General features: G+C 52.0%; 5 protein-coding genes across 5 annotated transcripts; 2 read left to right on the top strand and 3 right to left on the bottom strand.

The window, feature by feature from the left end:
- Nucleotides 1-281: 281 nt before the first annotated feature.
- V1518DRAFT_421527 (Hsp90 protein-domain-containing protein) lies at nucleotides 282-2739 on the bottom strand. The gene is made up of 3 exons (XM_066905245.1): nucleotides 2620-2739; nucleotides 2502-2563; nucleotides 282-2451 (listed from the first exon to the last, which is right to left on the bottom strand). Exons 1-3 carry the CDS (start codon nucleotides 2639-2641, stop codon nucleotides 430-432), a joined length of 2106 nt encoding a protein of 701 aa, XP_066758033.1. The 5' UTR covers nucleotides 2642-2739; the 3' UTR covers nucleotides 282-429.
- Nucleotides 2740-4077: 1338 nt separating this feature from the next.
- On the top strand, nucleotides 4078-7601 carry V1518DRAFT_407156 (DNA polymerase family A-domain-containing protein; the record flags this gene model as incomplete). The annotated part of the gene is made up of 2 exons (XM_066901981.1): nucleotides 4078-4161; nucleotides 4218-7601. 2 exons carry the CDS (start codon nucleotides 4078-4080, stop codon nucleotides 7599-7601), a joined length of 3468 nt encoding a protein of 1155 aa, XP_066758032.1.
- Nucleotides 7602-8102: 501 nt separating this feature from the next.
- Nucleotides 8103-17593, bottom strand: V1518DRAFT_421520 (uncharacterized protein). The gene is made up of 5 exons (XM_066905244.1): nucleotides 17146-17593; nucleotides 10888-17089; nucleotides 10433-10838; nucleotides 8298-10386; nucleotides 8103-8245 (listed from the first exon to the last, which is right to left on the bottom strand). The coding sequence occupies exons 1-5, from the start codon at nucleotides 17177-17179 to the stop codon at nucleotides 8226-8228; spliced, it is 8751 nt and encodes a 2916-aa protein (XP_066758031.1). The 5' UTR covers nucleotides 17180-17593; the 3' UTR covers nucleotides 8103-8225.
- V1518DRAFT_421518 (uncharacterized protein) lies at nucleotides 17363-18423 on the top strand. The gene is made up of 6 exons (XM_066905243.1): nucleotides 17363-17487; nucleotides 17545-17673; nucleotides 17730-17777; nucleotides 17825-17862; nucleotides 17910-17991; nucleotides 18056-18423. The coding sequence occupies exons 1-6, from the start codon at nucleotides 17439-17441 to the stop codon at nucleotides 18130-18132; spliced, it is 423 nt and encodes a 140-aa protein (XP_066758030.1). The 5' UTR covers nucleotides 17363-17438; the 3' UTR covers nucleotides 18133-18423.
- Nucleotides 18424-18474: 51 nt separating this feature from the next.
- Nucleotides 18475-20016, bottom strand: V1518DRAFT_429157 (uncharacterized protein; the record flags this gene model as incomplete). Its single annotated transcript, XM_066906115.1, has 1 exon — nucleotides 18475-20016. One exon carries the CDS (start codon nucleotides 20014-20016, stop codon nucleotides 18475-18477), a length of 1542 nt encoding a protein of 513 aa, XP_066758029.1.
- Nucleotides 20017-20559: the final 543 nt, after the last annotated feature.

Here is a 20559-nt window from a genome sequence, read left to right as displayed (position 1 = left end):
GTTTCCCGTCCGATCAACACACGTTAAGCTCCTTTGGGCCTACTTAGTACTGCGGTGGGAGACCACGCTGGAATCGTAGGTGCTCTTCTTTTGAAGATTTTTTTTGGCTTCTGCTGAAGGTGAACTCGAAGATGGCGTGCAGTCGTGGAGTGGGTGGTTTGGCGGCGAGGCGTGGTTTGACGGGCTGAGATTCTCTAGCGCCTTCACAGAAATCGCTCACAATACATCACACGTCAGCTAACAGTTCCGAAGCTCATGTCTGCGTTCAAGTATAAATTGAATTAGATTATCAAATTTTTATGTATTACTATTGCGTGCACATTCATAGCTTTAGCGTTCCCAAATTTTCACCTTACAACCAAGCACGCTACTAAAAAATACAGAGAGCGAGCAATGTCCATCTGAGCCTTTTTTTACCTGTATCCGCTTCTAATCAACTTCCTCCATAGCGGACTCGGCCGCAACCTCCTCAACAGGAGCCTCAGTAGCCTCAGTCTCAGCCGCAGTCTCAGTCTCATCGATATTCAGACCCATTGAAATGAGTCTGTTGATGCGGCCAGCAAAGGAGTTGGGGTCCTCGAGCGTGAATCCAGAGGTCAACAGGGCCGTCTCGTAGAGCAGAGTGGTCAGATCGCGGACAGTACGATCGTTAACACCGAAAGCCTCGACCTTGTTCTTCAGTTCCTTGATGATAGGAGACTTCGGGGAGATCTCAAACGTCTTCTTCGACGACATGTAGGAAGACATACTAGTGTCGCGGAGAGCCTGCGCCTTCATGATACGCTCCATGTTAGCAGACCAGCCGAACTGGCCAGTACGGATAGCGGCGGGAGCATCAACAAGCTTGTGGGAGACAATGACCTTCTCAACCTTGTCACCAAGAATCTCCTTGAGGCTGCTTGCGAGAGACTCGTACTCCTTCTCCTCAGCCTCGCGCTGAGCCTTCTCCTCGTCGGTTTCCTCGAGCTCGTAATCCTTGGTGATGTCGACAAGAGTTTTGCCTTCGAATTCCTTCAGCTGAGTCATGGCGTACTCATCTATGGGATCAACCATGAACAGAACTTCGAAGTTCTTGGCTTTCAAAGCATCGAGGAACGGCGACTTCTCAACAGACTTCAAGCTCTCGCCAGTAATATAGTAGATGTTCTTCTGGTGCTCGGGCATGCGTGTAACATAGTCAGTAAGAGAAGTAAGCTCGTCAACTGACTTCGTGGAGTTGTACCGCAGCAGCTTGGCTAGTGTGGTACGGTTCTGCGCATCCTCGTGAACGCCGAGCTTGATGTTCTTCGAAAAAGCAGTGTAGAACTTGTCGAACTGCTCACGGTCCTCTGCGATCTCACTGAACATCTCGAGTGTCTTCTTAACAATATTCTTGCGGATGACCTTCAAGATCTTGTTCTGTTGGAGCATCTCGCGAGACAGGTTCAGGGGCAGATCCTCAGAATCGACGACGCCCTTGACAAAACCGAGCCACTCAGGGATAAGCTCCTCGCAATCATCGGTAATGAAGACACGACGGACGTAAAGCTTGATGTTGTTTTTCTTCTTCTTGGACTCAAACAGGTCGAAGGGAGCACGGCGGGGAACAAAGAGAATGGCGCGGAACTCGAGCTGACCCTCGACAGAGAAGTGCTTGACAGCCAAGTGATCCTCCCAGTCGTTGGAGATCGACTTGTAGAACGCGGCGTACTCCTCCTGTGTGATGTCCGCCGGGTTGCGAGTCCACAAGGGCTTCGTCTTGTTAAGCTCCTCGTTCTCAGTAACGGTCTCCTTAACCTTCTTGGTCTTCGGCTCCTTCTTGGCGTCCTCGTCCTCGTCAACCTCCTCGATCTTGGGGGTCTTGTCCTCGTCGACCTTCTCTTCTTCAGTCATTTCCTCAGGAACATCCTTTTCTACCTCCTTGGTTACGACCAGTTGAATGGGATAGGCCACGAACTCGGAGTGACGCTTGACGATATCCTTGATCCGCTTCTCCTCAAGGTACTCCTTCTGGTCTTCCTTCAAGAAGAGACGAATAATAGTACCGCGCGAGATAGGGGGGTTGACGGTGTCGAGAGAAATGGTGAAGCGACCGCCGGCGGAAGACTCCCAGATATACTGCTCGTCATCATTGTGCTTGGAAATGACCTGGACACGGTCGGCAACGAGAAAAAGAGAGTAGAAACCGACACCGAACTGGCCGATCATGGACACATCGGCGCCAGCGGAGAGCGCCTCCATGAATGCCTTGGTGCCAGACTTCGCGATAGTGCCGAGGTTATTGACGAGGTCGGCCTTGGTCATACCGATACCAGTATCGCGGATCTCGAGCACGCCCTCCTCCTTAAGGGGGGTGATGCGGATGTAGAGATCCGGCTCAGTTTCCAGCTTGGTGGGATCAGACAGAGCCTCGTAGCGGATCTTGTCGAGCGCATCGGAGCAGTTGGAGATCAGCTCCCGCAAGAAAATTTCCTGCCCACTGTTAGAAGATCTTTATCCGGTAAAGCAAGTACAATGCATACCTTGTTGGAGTAGACAGTATTGATGATCAAGCTCATCAGCTGAGAGATCTCAGCCTGGAACTCTGCATAGTGGTTAGTACCATGATCCAAAACTAACAACGTCAGGGCGAGCACGCACCGAACGACTCAGTGTCAGACATTGTGTGTGATCTTGCGTCGATATAACGGCAGCGCGGGGTGAAGACGAGAGAACGTGAAAAAAAATCTGGAGAGGGGTGCTAGCAAGAGGCAGCAAAACTATATAGCCAGGGGAAGAGTTGTTCTTTTTCCTTCCATCACGCTGCGCTCGATCGCGCCGCACGTGACCAGAACCGCCTGGAAACTTCGCCGGAATTCATGTACGCGCCCAGTCGTATCGTGCTCCATGGCGCGCATGCCAGAACGGTCTCCGGCCCCGTCGCACAGCCGGGCACCCTACAAACTGTCGTGTACCACCGCGCTGCACTTTTTTCGCGAGCCAGCAGTTGCGATTCATCAACTTGATTCCGAGTCTTTAAACCTTATTACGTACCGGGTGTCGTCCACTTCCTGTCTCTGCTACCGTTCGTATACGCAAACCATCTGGAAAGCAACCAGAGGCTAGATGTGAATGGACATGGTAGATGAGACTTGCCGACTACCTTCCCTCTCGTACATTTGCACACCTGCAATACAAGATGGTCCGACAGCCCTTGGAAGACAGAACTGCTGCTACAGCTTTGAGTTCCTGACGCAGCCGGAGATTCATCTTCAACGTACTGTCACCCCCAGATGCATTTTTCAGTCATCACTCTTATCGGCAGTGCAAGGCAAGCCGAGAGCTGGTCAATAGCTATGCCTCAAGTGACCGTCGTAGGGAATTTAAAGGTTGATCGGGTACAACCCAACTTCGCGTTGTGCCAGGGTCGTGAAATGTCAACCACTGCTCAGAATAGGCGAAACTTTGACGTAGGTCTTGCAGCTTCGTATAATAGACTCATCAACTTCAGTGAGGACATCATGTAGCTCTGTATATCAGGATTCAAGGTCGCTGCGGAGCTTAGTTGAATTACACTCGTCCAGCTAGCACGGTCGCTAATTCGCCGCCAGTGACGGCGTGTTTCGCAAATAGCTTCCATTACTACTCCCTTCGTAGGATAAGCCATTACGAGCTCTGTTACGACTTGCGCCATCGTATCAGCTCTGGCGCTCTATTCTGTTAAATACACAGACCTTGACAATCAATTTAGTACCCTGAACAGTAATGTCGGCTCCATGGGGTTTGTGTCAACCACCCCGCTGGGACTTTCGATTTATTTGTTTTGATCCGCGTACCCAAATCAAGCCTACACTACACCTCCTCTTCAAACCCCCCCCCCCCCCCCCACGCACCTCCTCATCTCATATTGCCGCCAAAGACACCTCAGGGAACTTATGAGAAGAGTGGGCTGCTGACAGTGCTGCCGTGTTTTTTTGCTTGCTACAGCTCGCATTACCTGAAGGTAAACCCTCGAGCCTGATTTCTCGCCGCTCTCCTGGCCTCAGTGCATCATCGCTAATCCATTGGGCCGCAGTATCGCAAGCAATGTTGCCATAACTATGCACAAATTACGAATATATGGCGTCCGGCTACGGTTGCGTGCTCCTCGACAAGTGGGGCATCGCTACCTCTCTTTCCAAGGAAAGATCACTGCTGCAGCTTGTAAGTTTGTTGACACGATCTTTCTATCTCAATAGCCTCCTTCTAGGTACTAACAGCTACGAGCGGCCCCTATACCAGAGATATTTCCCCAGGATGAAGTCAATCATGTCGCGAGCGACCTTGATTCGTTCCAAGGAGTCTCAAAGATCCTCTCACTTCCATCACTGTTCCCCCTCACCGACTCCGAAGTCGACAAGCTCGCTCCGTCATCGGGACAGCACAAGTCGCGCAAACACGCTCACCGCTCCAAGAAGAATGTGGAAGTGGATCTGCTTGCCGCCGCCAAAAAAGCAAAAAACGCATACTTCGCGAAGCTCACCAAGCAGCAAAAGGAGGCACTCGAGTTTACGCCTCCCGCCGACGAGTCCGGCGAGAAGCGGTTTAATGAGGTCGGCATTCAGCAGCTCTCAAAGCTGCTGCACAAGCAACTATTTCCCAAAGGTGCAACTGAGCCGTTTTCAGATCTAGTGAAGCTTTCAAAGCTCCATCTCCACAAACACAGTCTCCTCGGCAAGCAAGCCGATATTCAGCCGTCCATTAACCTTGACCTGCCTCCGCTCGAAGGCGACAGTCTTGACGCACATTTTTTTCGTCTTGGTACACACGTGGCAGAGCCGTTTCTTTCGATCTCCAAGGAATTCAGCACGTTGGAAACCGCGCCAGAGATGCCAAAGACCTGGGTAATCCGCTCGGGTTGGACAAAGTATGTTCCTGGCAAGAACCCATCTAAGGTCGGCTATCCTGATGGCGACTGTCTCGTGTTTGATGTCGAAACATTGTACAAGGAGTCTCCGTTTGCGGTAATGGCGACTGCCATGAGCAAGGATGCGTGGTTCTGCTGGATATCGCCCTGGCTACTAGAGGAAACCAAGACGGATCGGCATCTTGTGCCGCTCGCCACTCATTCCTCTAAGAAAGTCATCATAGGTCATAATGTGGGTTACGATCGCGTTCGCGTCAAGGAGGAGTACAACTACAGGCTTTCCAAGGCTATGTTTCTCGACACGATGTCTCTGCATATTGCCACCAATGGCATGTGCAGTCAGCAACGGCCCACCTGGATGAAGTTGAAGAAGCAGGAAGACAGCAAGGCCCAACTCAAGCTAGAAGACAACCAAGACGATGAGATGACAAGTCCTGTGATTGATGAAGCTGATATCCAAGGCAAACTTGACGAATTGAAGACTCAGCTTTCAGATGAGCCGTGGGTTGCCAAAAGTTCTGTCAACAATCTCGCCGAGGTTGCCAAATTTCACTGCGGTATCACTGTCGACAAGTCCGACCGTGACTACTTTGGCACGCTTGACCGCGCTGGTGTTCGTGACATGATTCAACAGCTTATTACTTATTGTGCCCGCGATGTGCACACCACGTTTATGGTCTACCGCAAAGTCTTACCCGCGTTTCTTAAGGTCTGCCCCCACCCTGTCTCGTTCGCCGGCATGAAACACCTTTCCTCGGTGTTTTTGCCGATCGACAAGTCTTGGGACAAGTACATCGAGAGCGCTGAAGGAACGTACCAGTCGCTTCTTAGCGAGGTCGAAAATCGTCTCACCAGTCTTATCGAAGATGCCGTGAAGCTTAAGGATACGCCGGAGAAATACGAAAGCGATCCGTGGCTTAGACAACTTGACTGGACGGTTAAGGAAATTCGCATGACCAAGCCGAAGAAGAAAGGAGAAGAGCCGCGGCTCGCAAAGAATCAGAAGATGCCTGGATATCCAGAGTGGTACAAGTCTCTATTTCCCAAGGCCGGTGCTCCAATGAACGTCTCTGTGCGAACACGAATTGCACCGCTGATACTTCGGTTGTCGTGGGATGGAAATCCACTTGTCTGGTCTGACACCTTTGGTTGGACTTTCCGAGTACCTGCTGCCAATGCGGACAAGTATAATGAAAATAATAACACATTTTGTCCAATGAGCATGGAGAAGCCGTTACTTAGCTCCGATACCGAAGGCGCTTATTTTAAGATTCCACACAAAGATGGACCTCTTGCACGATGTGCTTCTCCGCTGGCAAAGGGCTACACGCAACATTTCGAGTCTGGTATTTTGGCATCAGAGTATCCTTACGCAAGAGAGGCTTTGGATATGAACGCGTCATGCTCCTACTGGATCAGTGCTCGCGAGCGGATATCTTCACAGCTGGCTATATGGAAGGAAGACGTCAACATGGCTCCGCCGTCTGTTGCATCTTCTGATCGCGGCCTCGGCATGATCATCCCGACTCTCATCCCGATGGGTACCATCACGCGCCGTGCTGTTGAGTCTACGTGGCTTACTGCGAGTAACGCCAAGAAGAATCGTATTGGGTCAGAGTTAAAGGCGATGATCCGCGCACCGGAGGGGTACAAATTTGTCGGTGCGGACGTTGACTCGGAAGAATTGTGGATTGCGAGTCTTGTCGGTGATTCGCAGTTTGGATTACATGGCGGTACCGCGATCGGATGGATGACGCTAGAAGGTACAAAATCAATGGGCACAGATTTGCATTCCAAAACTGCTAGCATTTTGGACATATCGCGGAATAACGCCAAAGTATTTAATTACGGACGAATATATGGCGCAGGACTCAAGTTTGCGATTCAATTACTGCGGCAGTTCAATCCGTCTATATCCGAGGACGAAGCGAAGCGAGTTGCCACAAAACTTTATGAGTCTACCAAAGGTGGAAAGTCTGATAAGAAGAGGTCGAACAAGTTTCGGCGAGGACCGTTCTGGTTTGGCGGTACAGAGTCACTTATGTTCAATAAGCTTGAAGAGATCGCGAATCAGGAGATTCCACGGACGCCAGTTCTTGGCTGTGCAATAACGCAGGCGTTGATGCAGGCGAACTTGAAGAACTCCATGTTTATGACATCACGGATCAATTGGGCGATTCAGTCAAGCGGCGTGGATTATTTGCATTTGCTGATCGTGTCGATGGAATACCTCATTGAGAAATACAAACTCGATGCGCGGCTGTGTATAACGGTGCACGACGAGATCAGGTATTTAGTGAAGGATAAGGCGCGGTATAAGGTAGCTCTCGCGCTGCAAATCAGTAATCTCTGGACCCGAGCAATGTTCTGTGAGCAAATGGGCATACATGATATTCCGCAATCGTGCGCGTTTTTCTCTGCAGTTGATATCGACACCGTGATTCGCAAGGAAGTCGATGTGCCGTGCGTGACGCCATCGCACCCGGACGCAATCCCGGCGGGAGAGTCGCTCGACATCATGCAATTACTCAGTAAGCCGACGGTAAAGTTAAAGGAAAAGCAGCACATCGATCTCAGCCAAATCGAGTACAAGCGCCGTATTCCGGTGTTTGAACAGATGGCGCAGCATCAGCAGCTATTGGTCGATCAGTTGAAAGAAGAGGCGCCGGTGCCGAGCAACGATCTCGCATATCTCAGCGCCCAGATCAGCGACACCGGCAAACCATTCTATCAATAAGACCTGCTCTTTCCTTTGTAACTTACACGCTCATTAGCCACGCTCAGACACGCTCGTTTTACACTCATTTATGTCGATCTATGCTCAGACGGTCCATATGATTTGATTGTCAGTCATTCACTACCTTGTCACGTACCTGGCTCCAACTTTCGTCGCTCCTTTATATCTGCCTGCCTGGTCTCTTGTTTACATTACTCATGCACCGTTATGCCATACTCGCGCCTCCAGTTGGGCCACGCACGTCACTCTTTCGATGATCCACTGGTATGCACCAAAGTGCCACTCATTTACTATAAACGTATTGTTCATTCTCTATTTAACGATCTTTTATTCCGATTTTTATTGTCCGGACTAGGTGGCCAAGTTATTTGTTTATCTGTGCTTAGATTTCTGGGATGTTCCTATATTTCATAAATTATTTTTTGGGGAATGAGTTTTACAGGGTCTATTTTTGAAAGGGGGGGTGGGGGTTATGGTTATGCTTGTTATTACTAAAATGCCTTAAATTTCGACTTTTACGAGATTGTATTATACTGTATTTATGTTGTATCAACAGACAGAAAAATATCGACCTCGGAAAACAGAACACGGATCGCAAACGATACATAGACCAAACAAACGCCGTTAAAAATATGCACGCCAACCTATATGATTTGTCAACACACAATATTGTAAAGAGGAAGGGCAAGAACATACCACAGTAAATTAGAGCGAGATTCCGCTCATCTGATGCTTCTTGAATAAGTTGGTTTACAGCCGCGTCAACACTGAGACTGTTTGAGAGCTTTTGGCTAACAACCAGGAGCGCGCGCTCGGCTTCCGATTCGTTTTCCGATCCGGCTGGCGCATCCGCGATTGTAGTGGTATTTACTGTTGCAGTGGTTGATGTTGTTATCAGCTCGGCGTTACCACTGCCGCTGATTCGCGATTTTCGTGCTCTAGTTGGAACAGCTGCAGGAGACTCGGCGCCGTCTTGTAATCGTTTCTTGCGCAATGGTGAAATAGTCCAGGAGTATAGCGGATCATATCTTAACACGTCGAGCACGGCCATGATGTTATCCGCCTCCTGTCTGAGCACGTCGAGCATGAACCCGCAACAGCGTCTGAATACGCCCTCGGTACCGTTGATACCCATGCCGTCGACGATATCCCGCGTGAGTCTAAACGGCACGGTTTCGGGAATCTGCAGCACGCGGCCCTGCTCGAACGCGACGCCGAGATCGATGTGCACTGGCTCGCCGGTATGCGAGTGAATCAAGATGTTGTTGCAGTGCCGATCGCCGAGACCGAGCATGTTCCCGAGAATCGAAATCGCGGCCGTGGAACGCGTGTACGCAGTCATGCGTTCCTGCCAGACACGCGGGGTGTCGAATTTTTCAAAGAAGAAATGACGCAGGACGGGGTGCACATGTGCGACAACCTTGCGGTATTCTCGCACGCGTTCCTCGTTCGACTTGGCCTGGCACTCGCGCAGTATGGTAGAACACCGCGTCACCTCCCAGTCCTCGGGGTAATACCGCTTGTGCAGAGGACTGATGATGTCAAGCAATGCCTGCGTGTCCGGCACGAACTCGATCACGCCCGCGTTGTAGCTAAGTGGTGTCACGCCGTACGTGCGAACACGCATGTTGCGATTTCGTGTCGATTCGTTGCGTTGTAGGAAATTGTTAACTTGGTCAAAAACCTGCTCCATGATCGCGTCCTGGCGCAGATCATTATTACCGCCCTTCATCAGCACGCAGCAATGCGCGCCAGTGCTGATCAAGAAGTTCACAACTTTTGGCCTACTCAGTCCCGACGCGATCTGCACCTGCGTAGAGACATCCTCGATTGCAGGCACGTCGTCATAATTCTTGTTGGCACGCAACGGGATATGAAATGTTGGCGGCGGAATCCGCAGTTTCTTCACTAAACTTCTCCAAAACAGCTTGTCCACCTTCTCAAGCGACGTCAAGCGCTCGGGAGGGTAGTTTGCGAGCACAATAGCTTTTCGACTCAATTCCTCGATTGGACTGAGATATCGCGCCGCGTACCCGCGATCTGCCTTTAATGAACGCCATATCTGTGCCGCAGCTGATTGTCGTAATTGAGCACTGTGATCGGCGTCCTCTGTATTGTCTGTGCTGTTGATAATCGCAAAGAGCTGGTATAGACAATGAAACGGATGATCCTTACAAAGCTGCGTAATCAGCCTGCACAAAACCTGCTGAAATACAGTGGCTTCGTCCAAAAGTCGTGACGAAAGTTGATTAACCCAGCCTACAAGTTTCGCCGTCGGCAATTCCCCGATCGTCTTTCGCATCGCCTCGCTCGCCATAGGGTTCGTAGAATTCGCAAGCCAAAGCGAACACAGTCTGAAACTATCCTCATCAAACTCATCCGACATGGACAAGCTGTGCAAATAAAAAGTGATACTCTTATCCAAAAACTTCGCCCGCGCATCAGATAAACGTTTGTATTCCTCGTTGTCAGATTCGTACAGCATCCTTACTTTGTTCAGATGAGTTCGCAGCTGCTTGCGCTCGGAATTCGGAGCATGGTCGGTAAGCCGTTGCAACTCGGTCACTTCGCGGAATTTGGCAGCCCGCATGCGTTCAATGCGTCTGAAGTCTTCAAGATTCGATTCGCTCTTGAGCTGGCCGTCACAAAATAGCGCAAACTCGTGAAACGCGTGGGATCGTGAGACATTGTCGACGATTTCGTCGGCTTTGGAGACACCCAGAACGACGTAGTTGGTGTAGATATCCTCTGGCCGCTCTTGCCGCGCAATTGATGTCCACCGAGCCTGTACGTGTCAGTTTCTCCGCATTCAAAAGAGCAACTCTACTTACCAGAAGTGCGCATATAGTCGATGTTCCCACCTCAAGCCCCAACTTCGCCGCACAGGGTCCACCTGATGTCGGAACTGCAACCAGCCCCTGCAGCATCTGAATCGCAACATCGCGATCGCCTTTGTCCCACAACATCTGCGATGTTTCCATGATCTGCACTCTCTGCACTGTGACTTTATTTGCATGACTGACCTTATCGGAAAGGTGTCGGAGACTTATGCATAACGACAGAGCACGCTGGAGTTCGCCGTGTTTGCGAGCGTCTTGGATGATCTTGCGTAGCAAGGCAACTTCGTGCAGACGAAGACTGCCTTGGATGTCCATTTCGGAAGATTCGTAGGTCAGATTGCCAAGCGAGCTGAGCACGGATTGCATGCCTAGCTTGATGTCCTCAAATATGTCCATCCTGCATTATGTTAGCCGATGCCTCATTATCCCAGTAACTCTATTCTCACCTTGCAGTTCGCGTCCACGCGAAGCCACGCTTCTCAATCGCTTGAACGACCTCCAAAATCTTCTCGGGCCCAGCTGCATGCCACACCTCTGCGACCTCCGAAATCACCGCCAGCGAATTCATCATCTCTCGGATACTCTCAGCGGTATTAACGCCGCCGAAACTTAACCTCCTCACCAAGGCGACGCTGGAATCCTGCACGATCTTCGTGAGCGGCGAGGTCGTGGTCTGGAAGGTTTGTACGGCATTCAGCGCTTGCAGCACCTTATAGATCACGCCTTGCGGTGATTTACTGTCAGATGGCGCAGGAATGTCCCATTTTCCGAGTTTCCACGCGGCGCGGTAGATGAGCTCAGAGTGCTTATCGCCGAGACCGCTGGTCGTCGCCATGGACATAGCCAAGCCGTTCATACCGAGACTTGAAAACGAGTTCGAAATCCCCGACAAACGTGCCAGCTCCGCCTCCGCCGTCTCCTTGTTATCCAGCATCGCGCCGTGATACGATAAGGACTTCCACCCATCATGCTCAAACTCAGCGAAATTAAGCAATGACTGAATCGTCGGCAACATGCGCACCCCATACAAAGCATCAGGATCGTCAATGCCCTTGTATATTTCCACGAGCCGAGTCGTCATTGACTCTCGATCGTGTCCGCAGCTCCATAGACATTCACAAATGTGCAAGGCTGATGGGTACAACTTGCATGCTATCGCGGCGACAACCATTGTTGTCCGGTTGAGTTTTGGGATGCAATTAAACCGATCCAACCTCGTCTTCTCGTTTGGCAGAGTCTGCGTCTGCAAGAATATAAAACACCGAATAAGCAGTGATGCGTGCTGAATCGTGTCGTCAGATATGTCCTGGCACACGTCGTTGAAAAGGGGCGCAATAGCATCCGTCGACGCATCCTCCGTGCGCTGCTGAATCACGTATTCGAGCACGAGATACTGAAACACTTTCTCCGCAAACCCATTCACAATCTTAATCAACACGGCGATGATGCCATATACTTTTGCGTGCAGTAACGAACACAAATATCCAGCAGCATGACACGCCCATTGCTCGAAACTCCTCGGCTGAGCTATCACCGCCTTCTGCTCTGCAGCATCGCACGCAATTTGCCATGTCACGTCCGCAGACTCGAGACGCATCGCATCCACGACGTAAGCCTCAATCATATTTGGTAACCCATCCCCGGAAAGTTCCGCCTGTTTTACAATAATCCTCATCGCTCCCTCGGCGCTGCTGGCGACTACTCTATCCTCCGAATCCAACAGCGCGGCGACCTCGGTAAACACGAAATATGACGCGACCAGTTTCAAATTCGAAGGCAAACCTCCGATCGGAGTCAAGTTGTCAATCGGATCATACCACTGATGATGTATTATCCCGGAAAATTCATAATCTCGCGCGCACACGCGTGCAAGCCATAACGTGAATGCGTCTGAAAACTTCTCTGTCTTGCAATGCAACAAAATATCTTTCGCGGTACGACTGCAGTCGTAATCATCAAGCAAGAGATCGTTCAACGCCCCGCCAAAGCGCGGTCGCGTCAACTCGTGCTCAAGCAATTTCAACCCATATCGCCGCGTAATCGGATCATGATACTGGTCTAAATCAATCACCTGCCGCACATTTGCACTCGACCATCCCGGTAGCCCCTTTGCAGCGCACGCATCATACCAGATCAACGACTGCAGCCATAACTTCCGATTCACAAGCGGTTTAGTTGCATTCATAAACGTGCGCGTCACATGTACATTTAGCTGACTCTTAAAAGCGTAAATATGCTGAACCAAAGTCGGATTATTTACCAGAAATTCCGGTTTCGCGTGCTCCACGATCTGCACAAAATACATGCATTGCACGGTAAATCGCGTCATGAGTGTGTAATCTTCGTCAAACACCTTCCCGTCAAAAAAATGCTCCACGATATCAAGCACATCGCCGATGCACTGGGGGTACTTGATCAGCGGAATCACGGCATGCAAACACATCTTCGCCGCGTATATATCCATCACCTGCTGTTCCAAAAAGATGCACAACTTGAGCACTTTCAAAATCTTGCATGCATAATATGGATTAATAGCGCGATCCAACATGTTGATAGTAAGTCGCAGGATATACACCGTCGAACTGCGTGTTGTCGAAAAATTCCGCTCAGCGCCCTGGAGAACTTCCTCTTCAAGCCTCTTCATCGACGCTAGTACCGTCTGCACGTGAAACCAGGGATTCATAGGCGTGGGTAGATCCACCGGGACCGCGAACCGATTCAACTTCATCCATCCCGCCGCTGTCTTTCCAAAAGAGGCAAAATCGCGATCATTAAGCTTCTTCGAGTCCCGCATATCTGCAATCTGGTAAAGATAAGCCAATGTTGTCGGATGTAGTGCAGACACCGCAGATATCAAAGCAGCCCCGCCGCCAAGTTCGTCCGCGAGTATATTCAATACGCTCATCGCGCCGTCTTGTTGCTGGTTCGCCACCAGCGAGCCAAATAAATACGCGACGATCCGCGGCAACGAACGCAAAATAATCTCGTGCCGGCTCGCACCGAGATAGCTTGCAATCCCGTCTATCTCCTTAATCGCGCGTTCTCTATCAACTGACAAATATCGCGCCAAAAACTGCGCGACATACTCCTCGTAATTAGTACGTAGAAAATCGGCCTGTGATTCGTAGCCAAAAATCTCATAGCGAAAATCCGTCAACATATGTTCCGTGAGCCAGGTAAACAAAATCTCTGAACAAAACACACGAAACAACTCCCGTGAGTCACGTAAACCAAGATCGATAGCCGCCATGTGGAAGCAGTACTCGATATAATCGCCAATCAACGGCTTCTCAATCATTTCCACGAGATTAAAAACACTATCCTGCACCAGCACCGGCGACGCACTGGCAAGCTTGGCCAGCGCGAACGCGCGGATAATTAGCGACTCCGTCTCGGGGAGGTTCAAAATATTGCGGATATCGGTGTATATCCCTAGGTGATCACTCATATCAAAACTTTGCACAAACTCCGGCATCATCGTTGCGGTGCGGAATTGCACACGTAAATCGTCATCCCGAAGTCTTTCTAGAAGAAACACCTTTGCCGACTTCAATTTCGGATTGTCGCAGCGATAATTCGCATCGAGCAGTGTAATATGTAACAGCATTTCCGCCATGACGCAGCGTACTTTATACGATACGAGATTGTTCTTCAATGCGAGTGGCACGAGAAACAGGTAGAATGACCTTACAGTATCGCGCAGCTCGGCGTTGCCATCGTCCACAAGCACCCACAACTTCGCCGTCGCGTCGAGCAACTTTACACAATACAATACCGTAACTTCTGACCTCGAATATTCCACACTCAAGAGAATGTTTTTGCCGATAAAGTCAAGCACCATCTTAACTGCCTCCACATCCCCCGACGACACGTACTGCTCACACACGATCGTGTATATAGCAGGCAAATTCACACACGCCACCATAAGCGGCAACACGTAAATTTCCGACATGATCCGCACTCTTGCGTCTCGTTTATATGTCTCCTGAATCAGCGCGACCTTGAAATGCAGTAGCGCTTGATATTTCATGCATGTCCACCGGGAAATTACACATGTCCAGTGTCGCGGTACGTCCGCAAACTCCAGCGCGGTGTCTCTGTCCCTTGTGAAGGGTAGCAGGACCCCGTCATCGAACTCGGGATCGTGCTCGTCGAGATTCGTCAGTAATTGCGACTTTTCGCCGCGTGAGTAGAGAATATCCTCTAAAAACTTGCACAACATCAGTAGGTCGGAAATGCATTTCTGACCGAGTGAATGCGGTTGCCACGCGCGGTCGATGCTTCCTATCACTTTCAGCACCTTTGTAAGACATTCTGCCTTCGGCGAAGTCTCGGTCCGAATTTTGGCCGTAATGGCTTGTATCAAACGGCGCAGCGACGAGTTTGAACTATGCAACAACCTATGCACTGCCGCTAGATCGTGCTTCGCAATGATACTAATCACGACTACCGATAGAAATGCGACGTCAGTAGCCGCATTCACCATACTCGTGGCGGTATCCGAAGAGTCTTGGATTATCTCCGTACAATCCATCATTATATCGCACAATGAACGTACAATAGTTTCCTGATGTCCGGCGGAGAACCGAATCACCGCAGTCAACTCCCGAATTTCCGTGCTTGCGGCATCGTCGACGATCAGCGGTTTCGAACTTTCACCTTTGCGAATCAGCAAATCAATCACCGCAAAGTCGTCATCATAATGCAACAGAAAAGGCAATACCGCGCCACTTGTCCCCGCCGCGGCGAACTGCGCAAATGACGACGCCGACGAAGATGTGAATTCCAACAAATCTGGGCGCCCGCAACACACGAGCACCAACTTCGCTACCGCCACAACTGGTATGGCTTTTACTCGTTTCTCTACGCGCGCGCGCACGGGAGCCTCAAAATCTGCCCGCAGTTTGACCAGCATCCAACATAATATCCGGCGCATCACGTCCACGTTCTGCATCAGCCTGACGTTTTGTCTGACTTTGAGAACAACTTGCAACCAAAAGGATATCGATGCTTCGGAGAGCATCACCGGACCAATAGTTTCAATTGATAACAGCATTGAATAAAGCGAATCGTGTACTTCATCCAAGGAGACAAGGTTGTAGCGTAATAGATAGTGTAATAAATGAGAACTCCCCGCACACGTCCCGTACGACGCAACGCGGTGATAGCATAGTTTCCAGATATCTAGCCACTCCACTATGCTTTCCTGGCCGGCGTGCGTATGTCGCACGATCTCGGTAAGTGCGACCATAGCCCACGACGCGATGGCGGTATTTTCTGCTGACGCAAGTGTGCTGAGGCGCACGAAAGAGCGCTCAAGCAGATCGATCGAGAGCGTGCATTCAGGTTGGGCGAAAATAAAAGTGAGGAGTTGCAACAGCGCAATTGTTTGCGTGTCGGAAGCGCCGGTTAGTTTCGATAATATGACATCGATGGCTGCTATGCTCGCGGATGAGGACGCGGAGTCATCGGCGCCGCTTGCATCGTGAGTGTGTAGAAAATCCGTGTTACCGATTGTAGTTGATTCAACCAGCTTCCGGCGCTTGCGCACTCCCGCGTCGTCGTTTGAACGGCATACCGCAGCTCTGCTTTCCAGGTACTCCGGACATCGTGCAAGTATCATGAGAGTCAAAAACGGAACAATCGCCCGCTCGTTCGATAACCTAAAATTCCGAAGACATAGCCAGTCTGGCATGCCGGTCGTTGTGCCATCCACAAACTCGATATCGTCAATCAGTAACATATCCCAGGCAAGACGATCACAATACTCCGTAACAATGGTATGCGCAAAACTGCGCAGAGGGTCGTCGCTTGCCTTTGGGAATGCCTTAATGCCCGGGTATAGCCACACGGCAGTGATCAAGATTTGCTCCTTCAGAGCGACGGACTTTGCTTGCCAGAGAGACTCCATCACGGGAATAAGGTCGTTGAGAATATCTGCGTAGAGTAGGAAGTCGTTTGTAATCACGCATGATAGTAGTTTGTTGATGATATAGAACACACTCCTGTGCGCGCTCGATTCTACGGTGTGAACACCCAAAAACAAGCGCAACGCGTCATAAATCTGTGTTGCCCGCACACGTAACGTGGCCGTAGGAACGTCGACAAGCGACTCGAGACAGACTAACAAATCCACCGTCTCCGTCGCAACCCGACGCCTGTCGTCCTTTGAGACCGACGCTTTAACTAGTAGCTCAACTCCCGTCGCGCAAAAATCCGCAAGATTCGTCCAAGGCTCCTGTGCGAGGTATTCAAGATGCGGGGTATACCCAAACAACGCGCGCAGTGCACGAATATACTCCGCCGCCAACGGTGCGAAAATCTCGCCGTCGTGAAACGCGGTCTGCACGATATGCATCGTGACCGCGCTGAACGTTTTCGTTCTAAAAGCCGGCACCCCGCGCTGCACTGCTATCTGAAACACTGTTGCAGCGGCGACGAGCCTGCTTTCGGCCAAGCCATTCGGTTTGCCGGTGCCATTGGTACGAAGGTACAGCGACTTCTCGCTGAGAACGCAACGAATTATGCCTTCGAATAGCGCGTGCCATTTCTTGTCGTCGAGCTTCGGCGCATCAGGGTTGGTGAGGAATTTATGTAGCGCGGCGACGCCGTCGGTACGGTCGCGTGTTTTAGAGGATACGAGCTTGTCTGCCACGCGCGAGGATCAGCTGCGTTCACGAAAGACCGTACCGAGGGATACGTACTGTAGCATTCATTCAGCGGATTCTGGGCATTCATGATCGTTAATCTTAGGCGTGACACCAGTCGATGAGGGGTTAATTGGCACCAAATACGGCCGTAGGCGGCATCGTGCGCGTTCGAGAGCTGTACGATCTTTCTAGCCACGAGGATGCGTTTGTGGCGCGCATGGGATACACGTGTTCAGTGTCACCGTAAAATCGTGCTGAGTTCAGCCCACAAGTCCCCACCGACGAAGCCTTCCACGGCCTCCTATACATCTCCTTTCCACTACCAATCCCACAGAGGAAGCTTCACAATGCAAGAAGATCAAAATGCTGAACCGCTCACATCTACACTTCGTCCGGGTATGTTTGTCTCAAAACAGTTTGCAAAACGGAACCGAACTGACTAACACTATGCAGTCTCCGACGCAATTATAACCGTGCGGTTAATCAAATCATTCGAATACCGGACAGAGCGGAATTTAGTCTTGAAGGACATTGATCTGACAAAGACCACAGTCGGCGAACTTCTCGAGCTGGTGCGACAGGGTTCGTGGGACGATAAAATTTTTGTGCCGACCCGGAAGATGCTGATCTGGTCTTAGATGTCAAGACACACTCGACGTTTCGACCGTTTCGGAATGTCGAATTCGGTGCGTTATTTCCACTCAGCAGAGCGAACTCTGGTTAACGGATCTAGATACTATTAAGATATACACAAAGGCGCACGGATCGAAGGTACGCCGACCTCACAACAGGTTCCCTTGCATCGCTGATAGTGGCAGACCACAAACCTGATTATCAACCTTGAGCACGAAGACTGGATCCTGAAAGACCACGCCAAAACGCTCGCGGAATACGGTGTCGGTACGTGCACGGTGTAAGTGCTGTCACGTTTCAGCGCTGTTGCTAACGTGCAGCCGGACTACAGAAAATGAGACCGAGCTCTCTGTCTTCAACGGCGCACTGTATGACGCCTACAAGGCTAACCCCGTCGACAAATGGTAGTTCCACTCCACAGTCCGCAGCCGCGAGTCTGCGGAGTTGTTCCTGGGTGACTGTACTGGTCATGTGATTCAGCCACATCTTAAGCTTCTAAAGCATGTGTCTTGCGGAGTTTTAAAGCCCTAACCCGCAGCTTCCCCTGGATTCACAATGAAACGTTCAACGGCGAGACGCCGCACATTTTGGAGATTCCACGGTTTTCTGACCAATTAATTCATGTAATGAGCTAGAGAACATAGAAATCATACAGATATGCATACAGCAACGATCCATAATGACATAAGAAAACATGACACTGGCATAACAAACGTGGATGAATGCAGAAAACAAGCCTTAAACAAATGCTTATACGCCGGAGTAAGTATGATGAACGCAGAATGTACAGTACCACACGCCGATGATCTGCTGTCTAGGATCGAGGCCGACGCAGGCCATGTGGAGCCAGGATTTACAAGCGTCGCATTGAATCATTGGATCGCCGTACCACTCTTTAGCGCCGCATACGCAGCGCGTGACGCCTTCGTCGCGCGGGGAGTCGGTGAGGGACAGCAGTGGCTGTTGCTGCTGCTGCTGCTGCTGCTGGGCAGACAGTGGGCGCTTTGGCGGCCGACCGCGCTTGCGTTTAAGGGGTTCCTGCGATGAAGGCTCGGAGGCGGTGGAACCCTTGGAAGGGGTAGTCAGCAGCGACTGAGATGCGGGCTGCTCGGGATGTACGGTAGCGCGCTGGAGCTGCGCATGTGCGAGCATCTGCTGGTGCTGCACGTTGCGCAGATTAGCAACACGATGCATCTGCTCCACGTATTGCTGTTGCTGTTGCTGCTGCATGACAATCTGGATGTGAGGCGGGGTGCCAGCATACGGCGCGAGCTGCGGGAGCGCGTAGAAGTGCGGGTCAGGCAGATACTGCGGCGCAGAGACAACACGGCGAGCCGAGGAGGGATGCAGGGTCGCGGGCATGGACATCGTTGCCGCGAGGGGCACGCCACCAATTTCCGCGTGGGGAACGCTGTAGCGATGCTGCAGCTCGGGCATGACGTCAGCCCTGGAAATATCGGCGGAACTGGCATGGCGTTTGAGCTTGCGATGGGGCCGCTTGTGCTCAGCACGGGCTGCGGCGCGCTGCTGGTCCTTGGACGCCTTGCGCTCGCGCTGCTGCTGGAGGAGCGCTTGCTGTCGCCGGAGGGCCTTAGCAAGGGCAAGACGGGCGTCATTGCGGTGGAGGGACTCGGTGGCCGGGTCGAAGATGTCAGTCTCAGCCTCGGAGACGTTGGAGTCCGAGTCTGAAGCCTGTGAGGGGGAGGAGACGACGACAGAGTGGCCAGAGGGGTTGCGTTGGCGGTTGCGGCGGGAGTGGGTGCGGTGGTGGTGTGCGACGGCGGAGTCGTCGATGAGGCAGGTGGTTGGCGAGGAGTCGCGGCGCTCGACGATGGCCTGACCGGAGTCGGAGATTCGGAAGAAGACAGATGCGGAGACTGGGGTGGCAGGGAGAGATGAAGAGTGGGCGTCGTTGGGGGAGACGGGGGAGCGGGAGAGGGCGGGGGCAGGGCCGGCGGGTGAGGAGGGTGTCGGCGGTGGCCGCTGAGAGCGGCGGCGCTTGAGGGGCCTTGCGGCAGGGACCACGAGCTGGGGCGCGGAGGGAGCAAGGGCACGCTTTGGCGGATCGGGGGAAAACGCAGTCGCGGCGGAGTGTCCGCTGTGCAGCAGAGCACCGCTTCCGGCCGGCGAGACGAAGATACCGAGGCCGCTTGTGGGGGAGGCGGCGATTGTGCCGTTTGCAGCGGTCCAGGGGTCGGGGAGGAGGTAGTCGTCGAGGGAGGAACCGCGGAGGGCGCGCTGGAGGACGGGGCTTGCGGAGGCAAGTGCGGACTGCGGCGCGGTGTCGTACATGACGGGCTGAGGCGGTGTGGACGGCGGGAGGGGGAGTATGGGAAGCGACGAGGGGGAGGACAGGACGGGGCGGGTGATTTGAAGGCTGCTGCCGCAGCGAGCGCCAGGGGTTCCCGCGCCACAGCACCGCCGCTGTGGCGCACCTCAAGCAAGGGGTTGCGCTAGCCGAACCTTCGTCGCCCGGCCCCTTTTCCGTGTTGATCGCTCTCCACAGCACTCAGAGAGTGGCGCCTGCCGAGAGCCAACTAGTACCAGAACAGGCGTTACTCTAGCTATAACCGCTAAATGGTCTATAGCCATATGCCGGTTGCCAGCCAGCAACCAGCGCTTGTGCGCAGACGCTGTGGAACTGCGACCGCGCCGTGGCAGCCCGAGGAGGCTGGGTCATTGTGCTGTGAATTCAGCTCGACCGCCTGTGCGCCCAGGTCACACTCGCCCTCACACGCTGCTCACACGGCCAGCCCACTCAAGCCCTCTTTTAGGGCTTATGGCGCGCGAGCCCCGTACTCTCGTGCTGTACAGTTCGTCCAACCTGTGTACGCA

Source organism: Limtongia smithiae (assembly GCF_038497785.1).
Source record: "Limtongia smithiae strain NRRL Y-17922 unplaced genomic scaffold V1518scaffold_11, whole genome shotgun sequence".
Lineage (NCBI taxonomy): Eukaryota > Fungi > Ascomycota > Lipomycetes > Lipomycetales > Lipomycetaceae > Limtongia > Limtongia smithiae.
The sequence above is the reverse complement of the archived record's forward strand: the minus strand, read 5'-3'. Positions and strand labels throughout refer to the sequence as shown.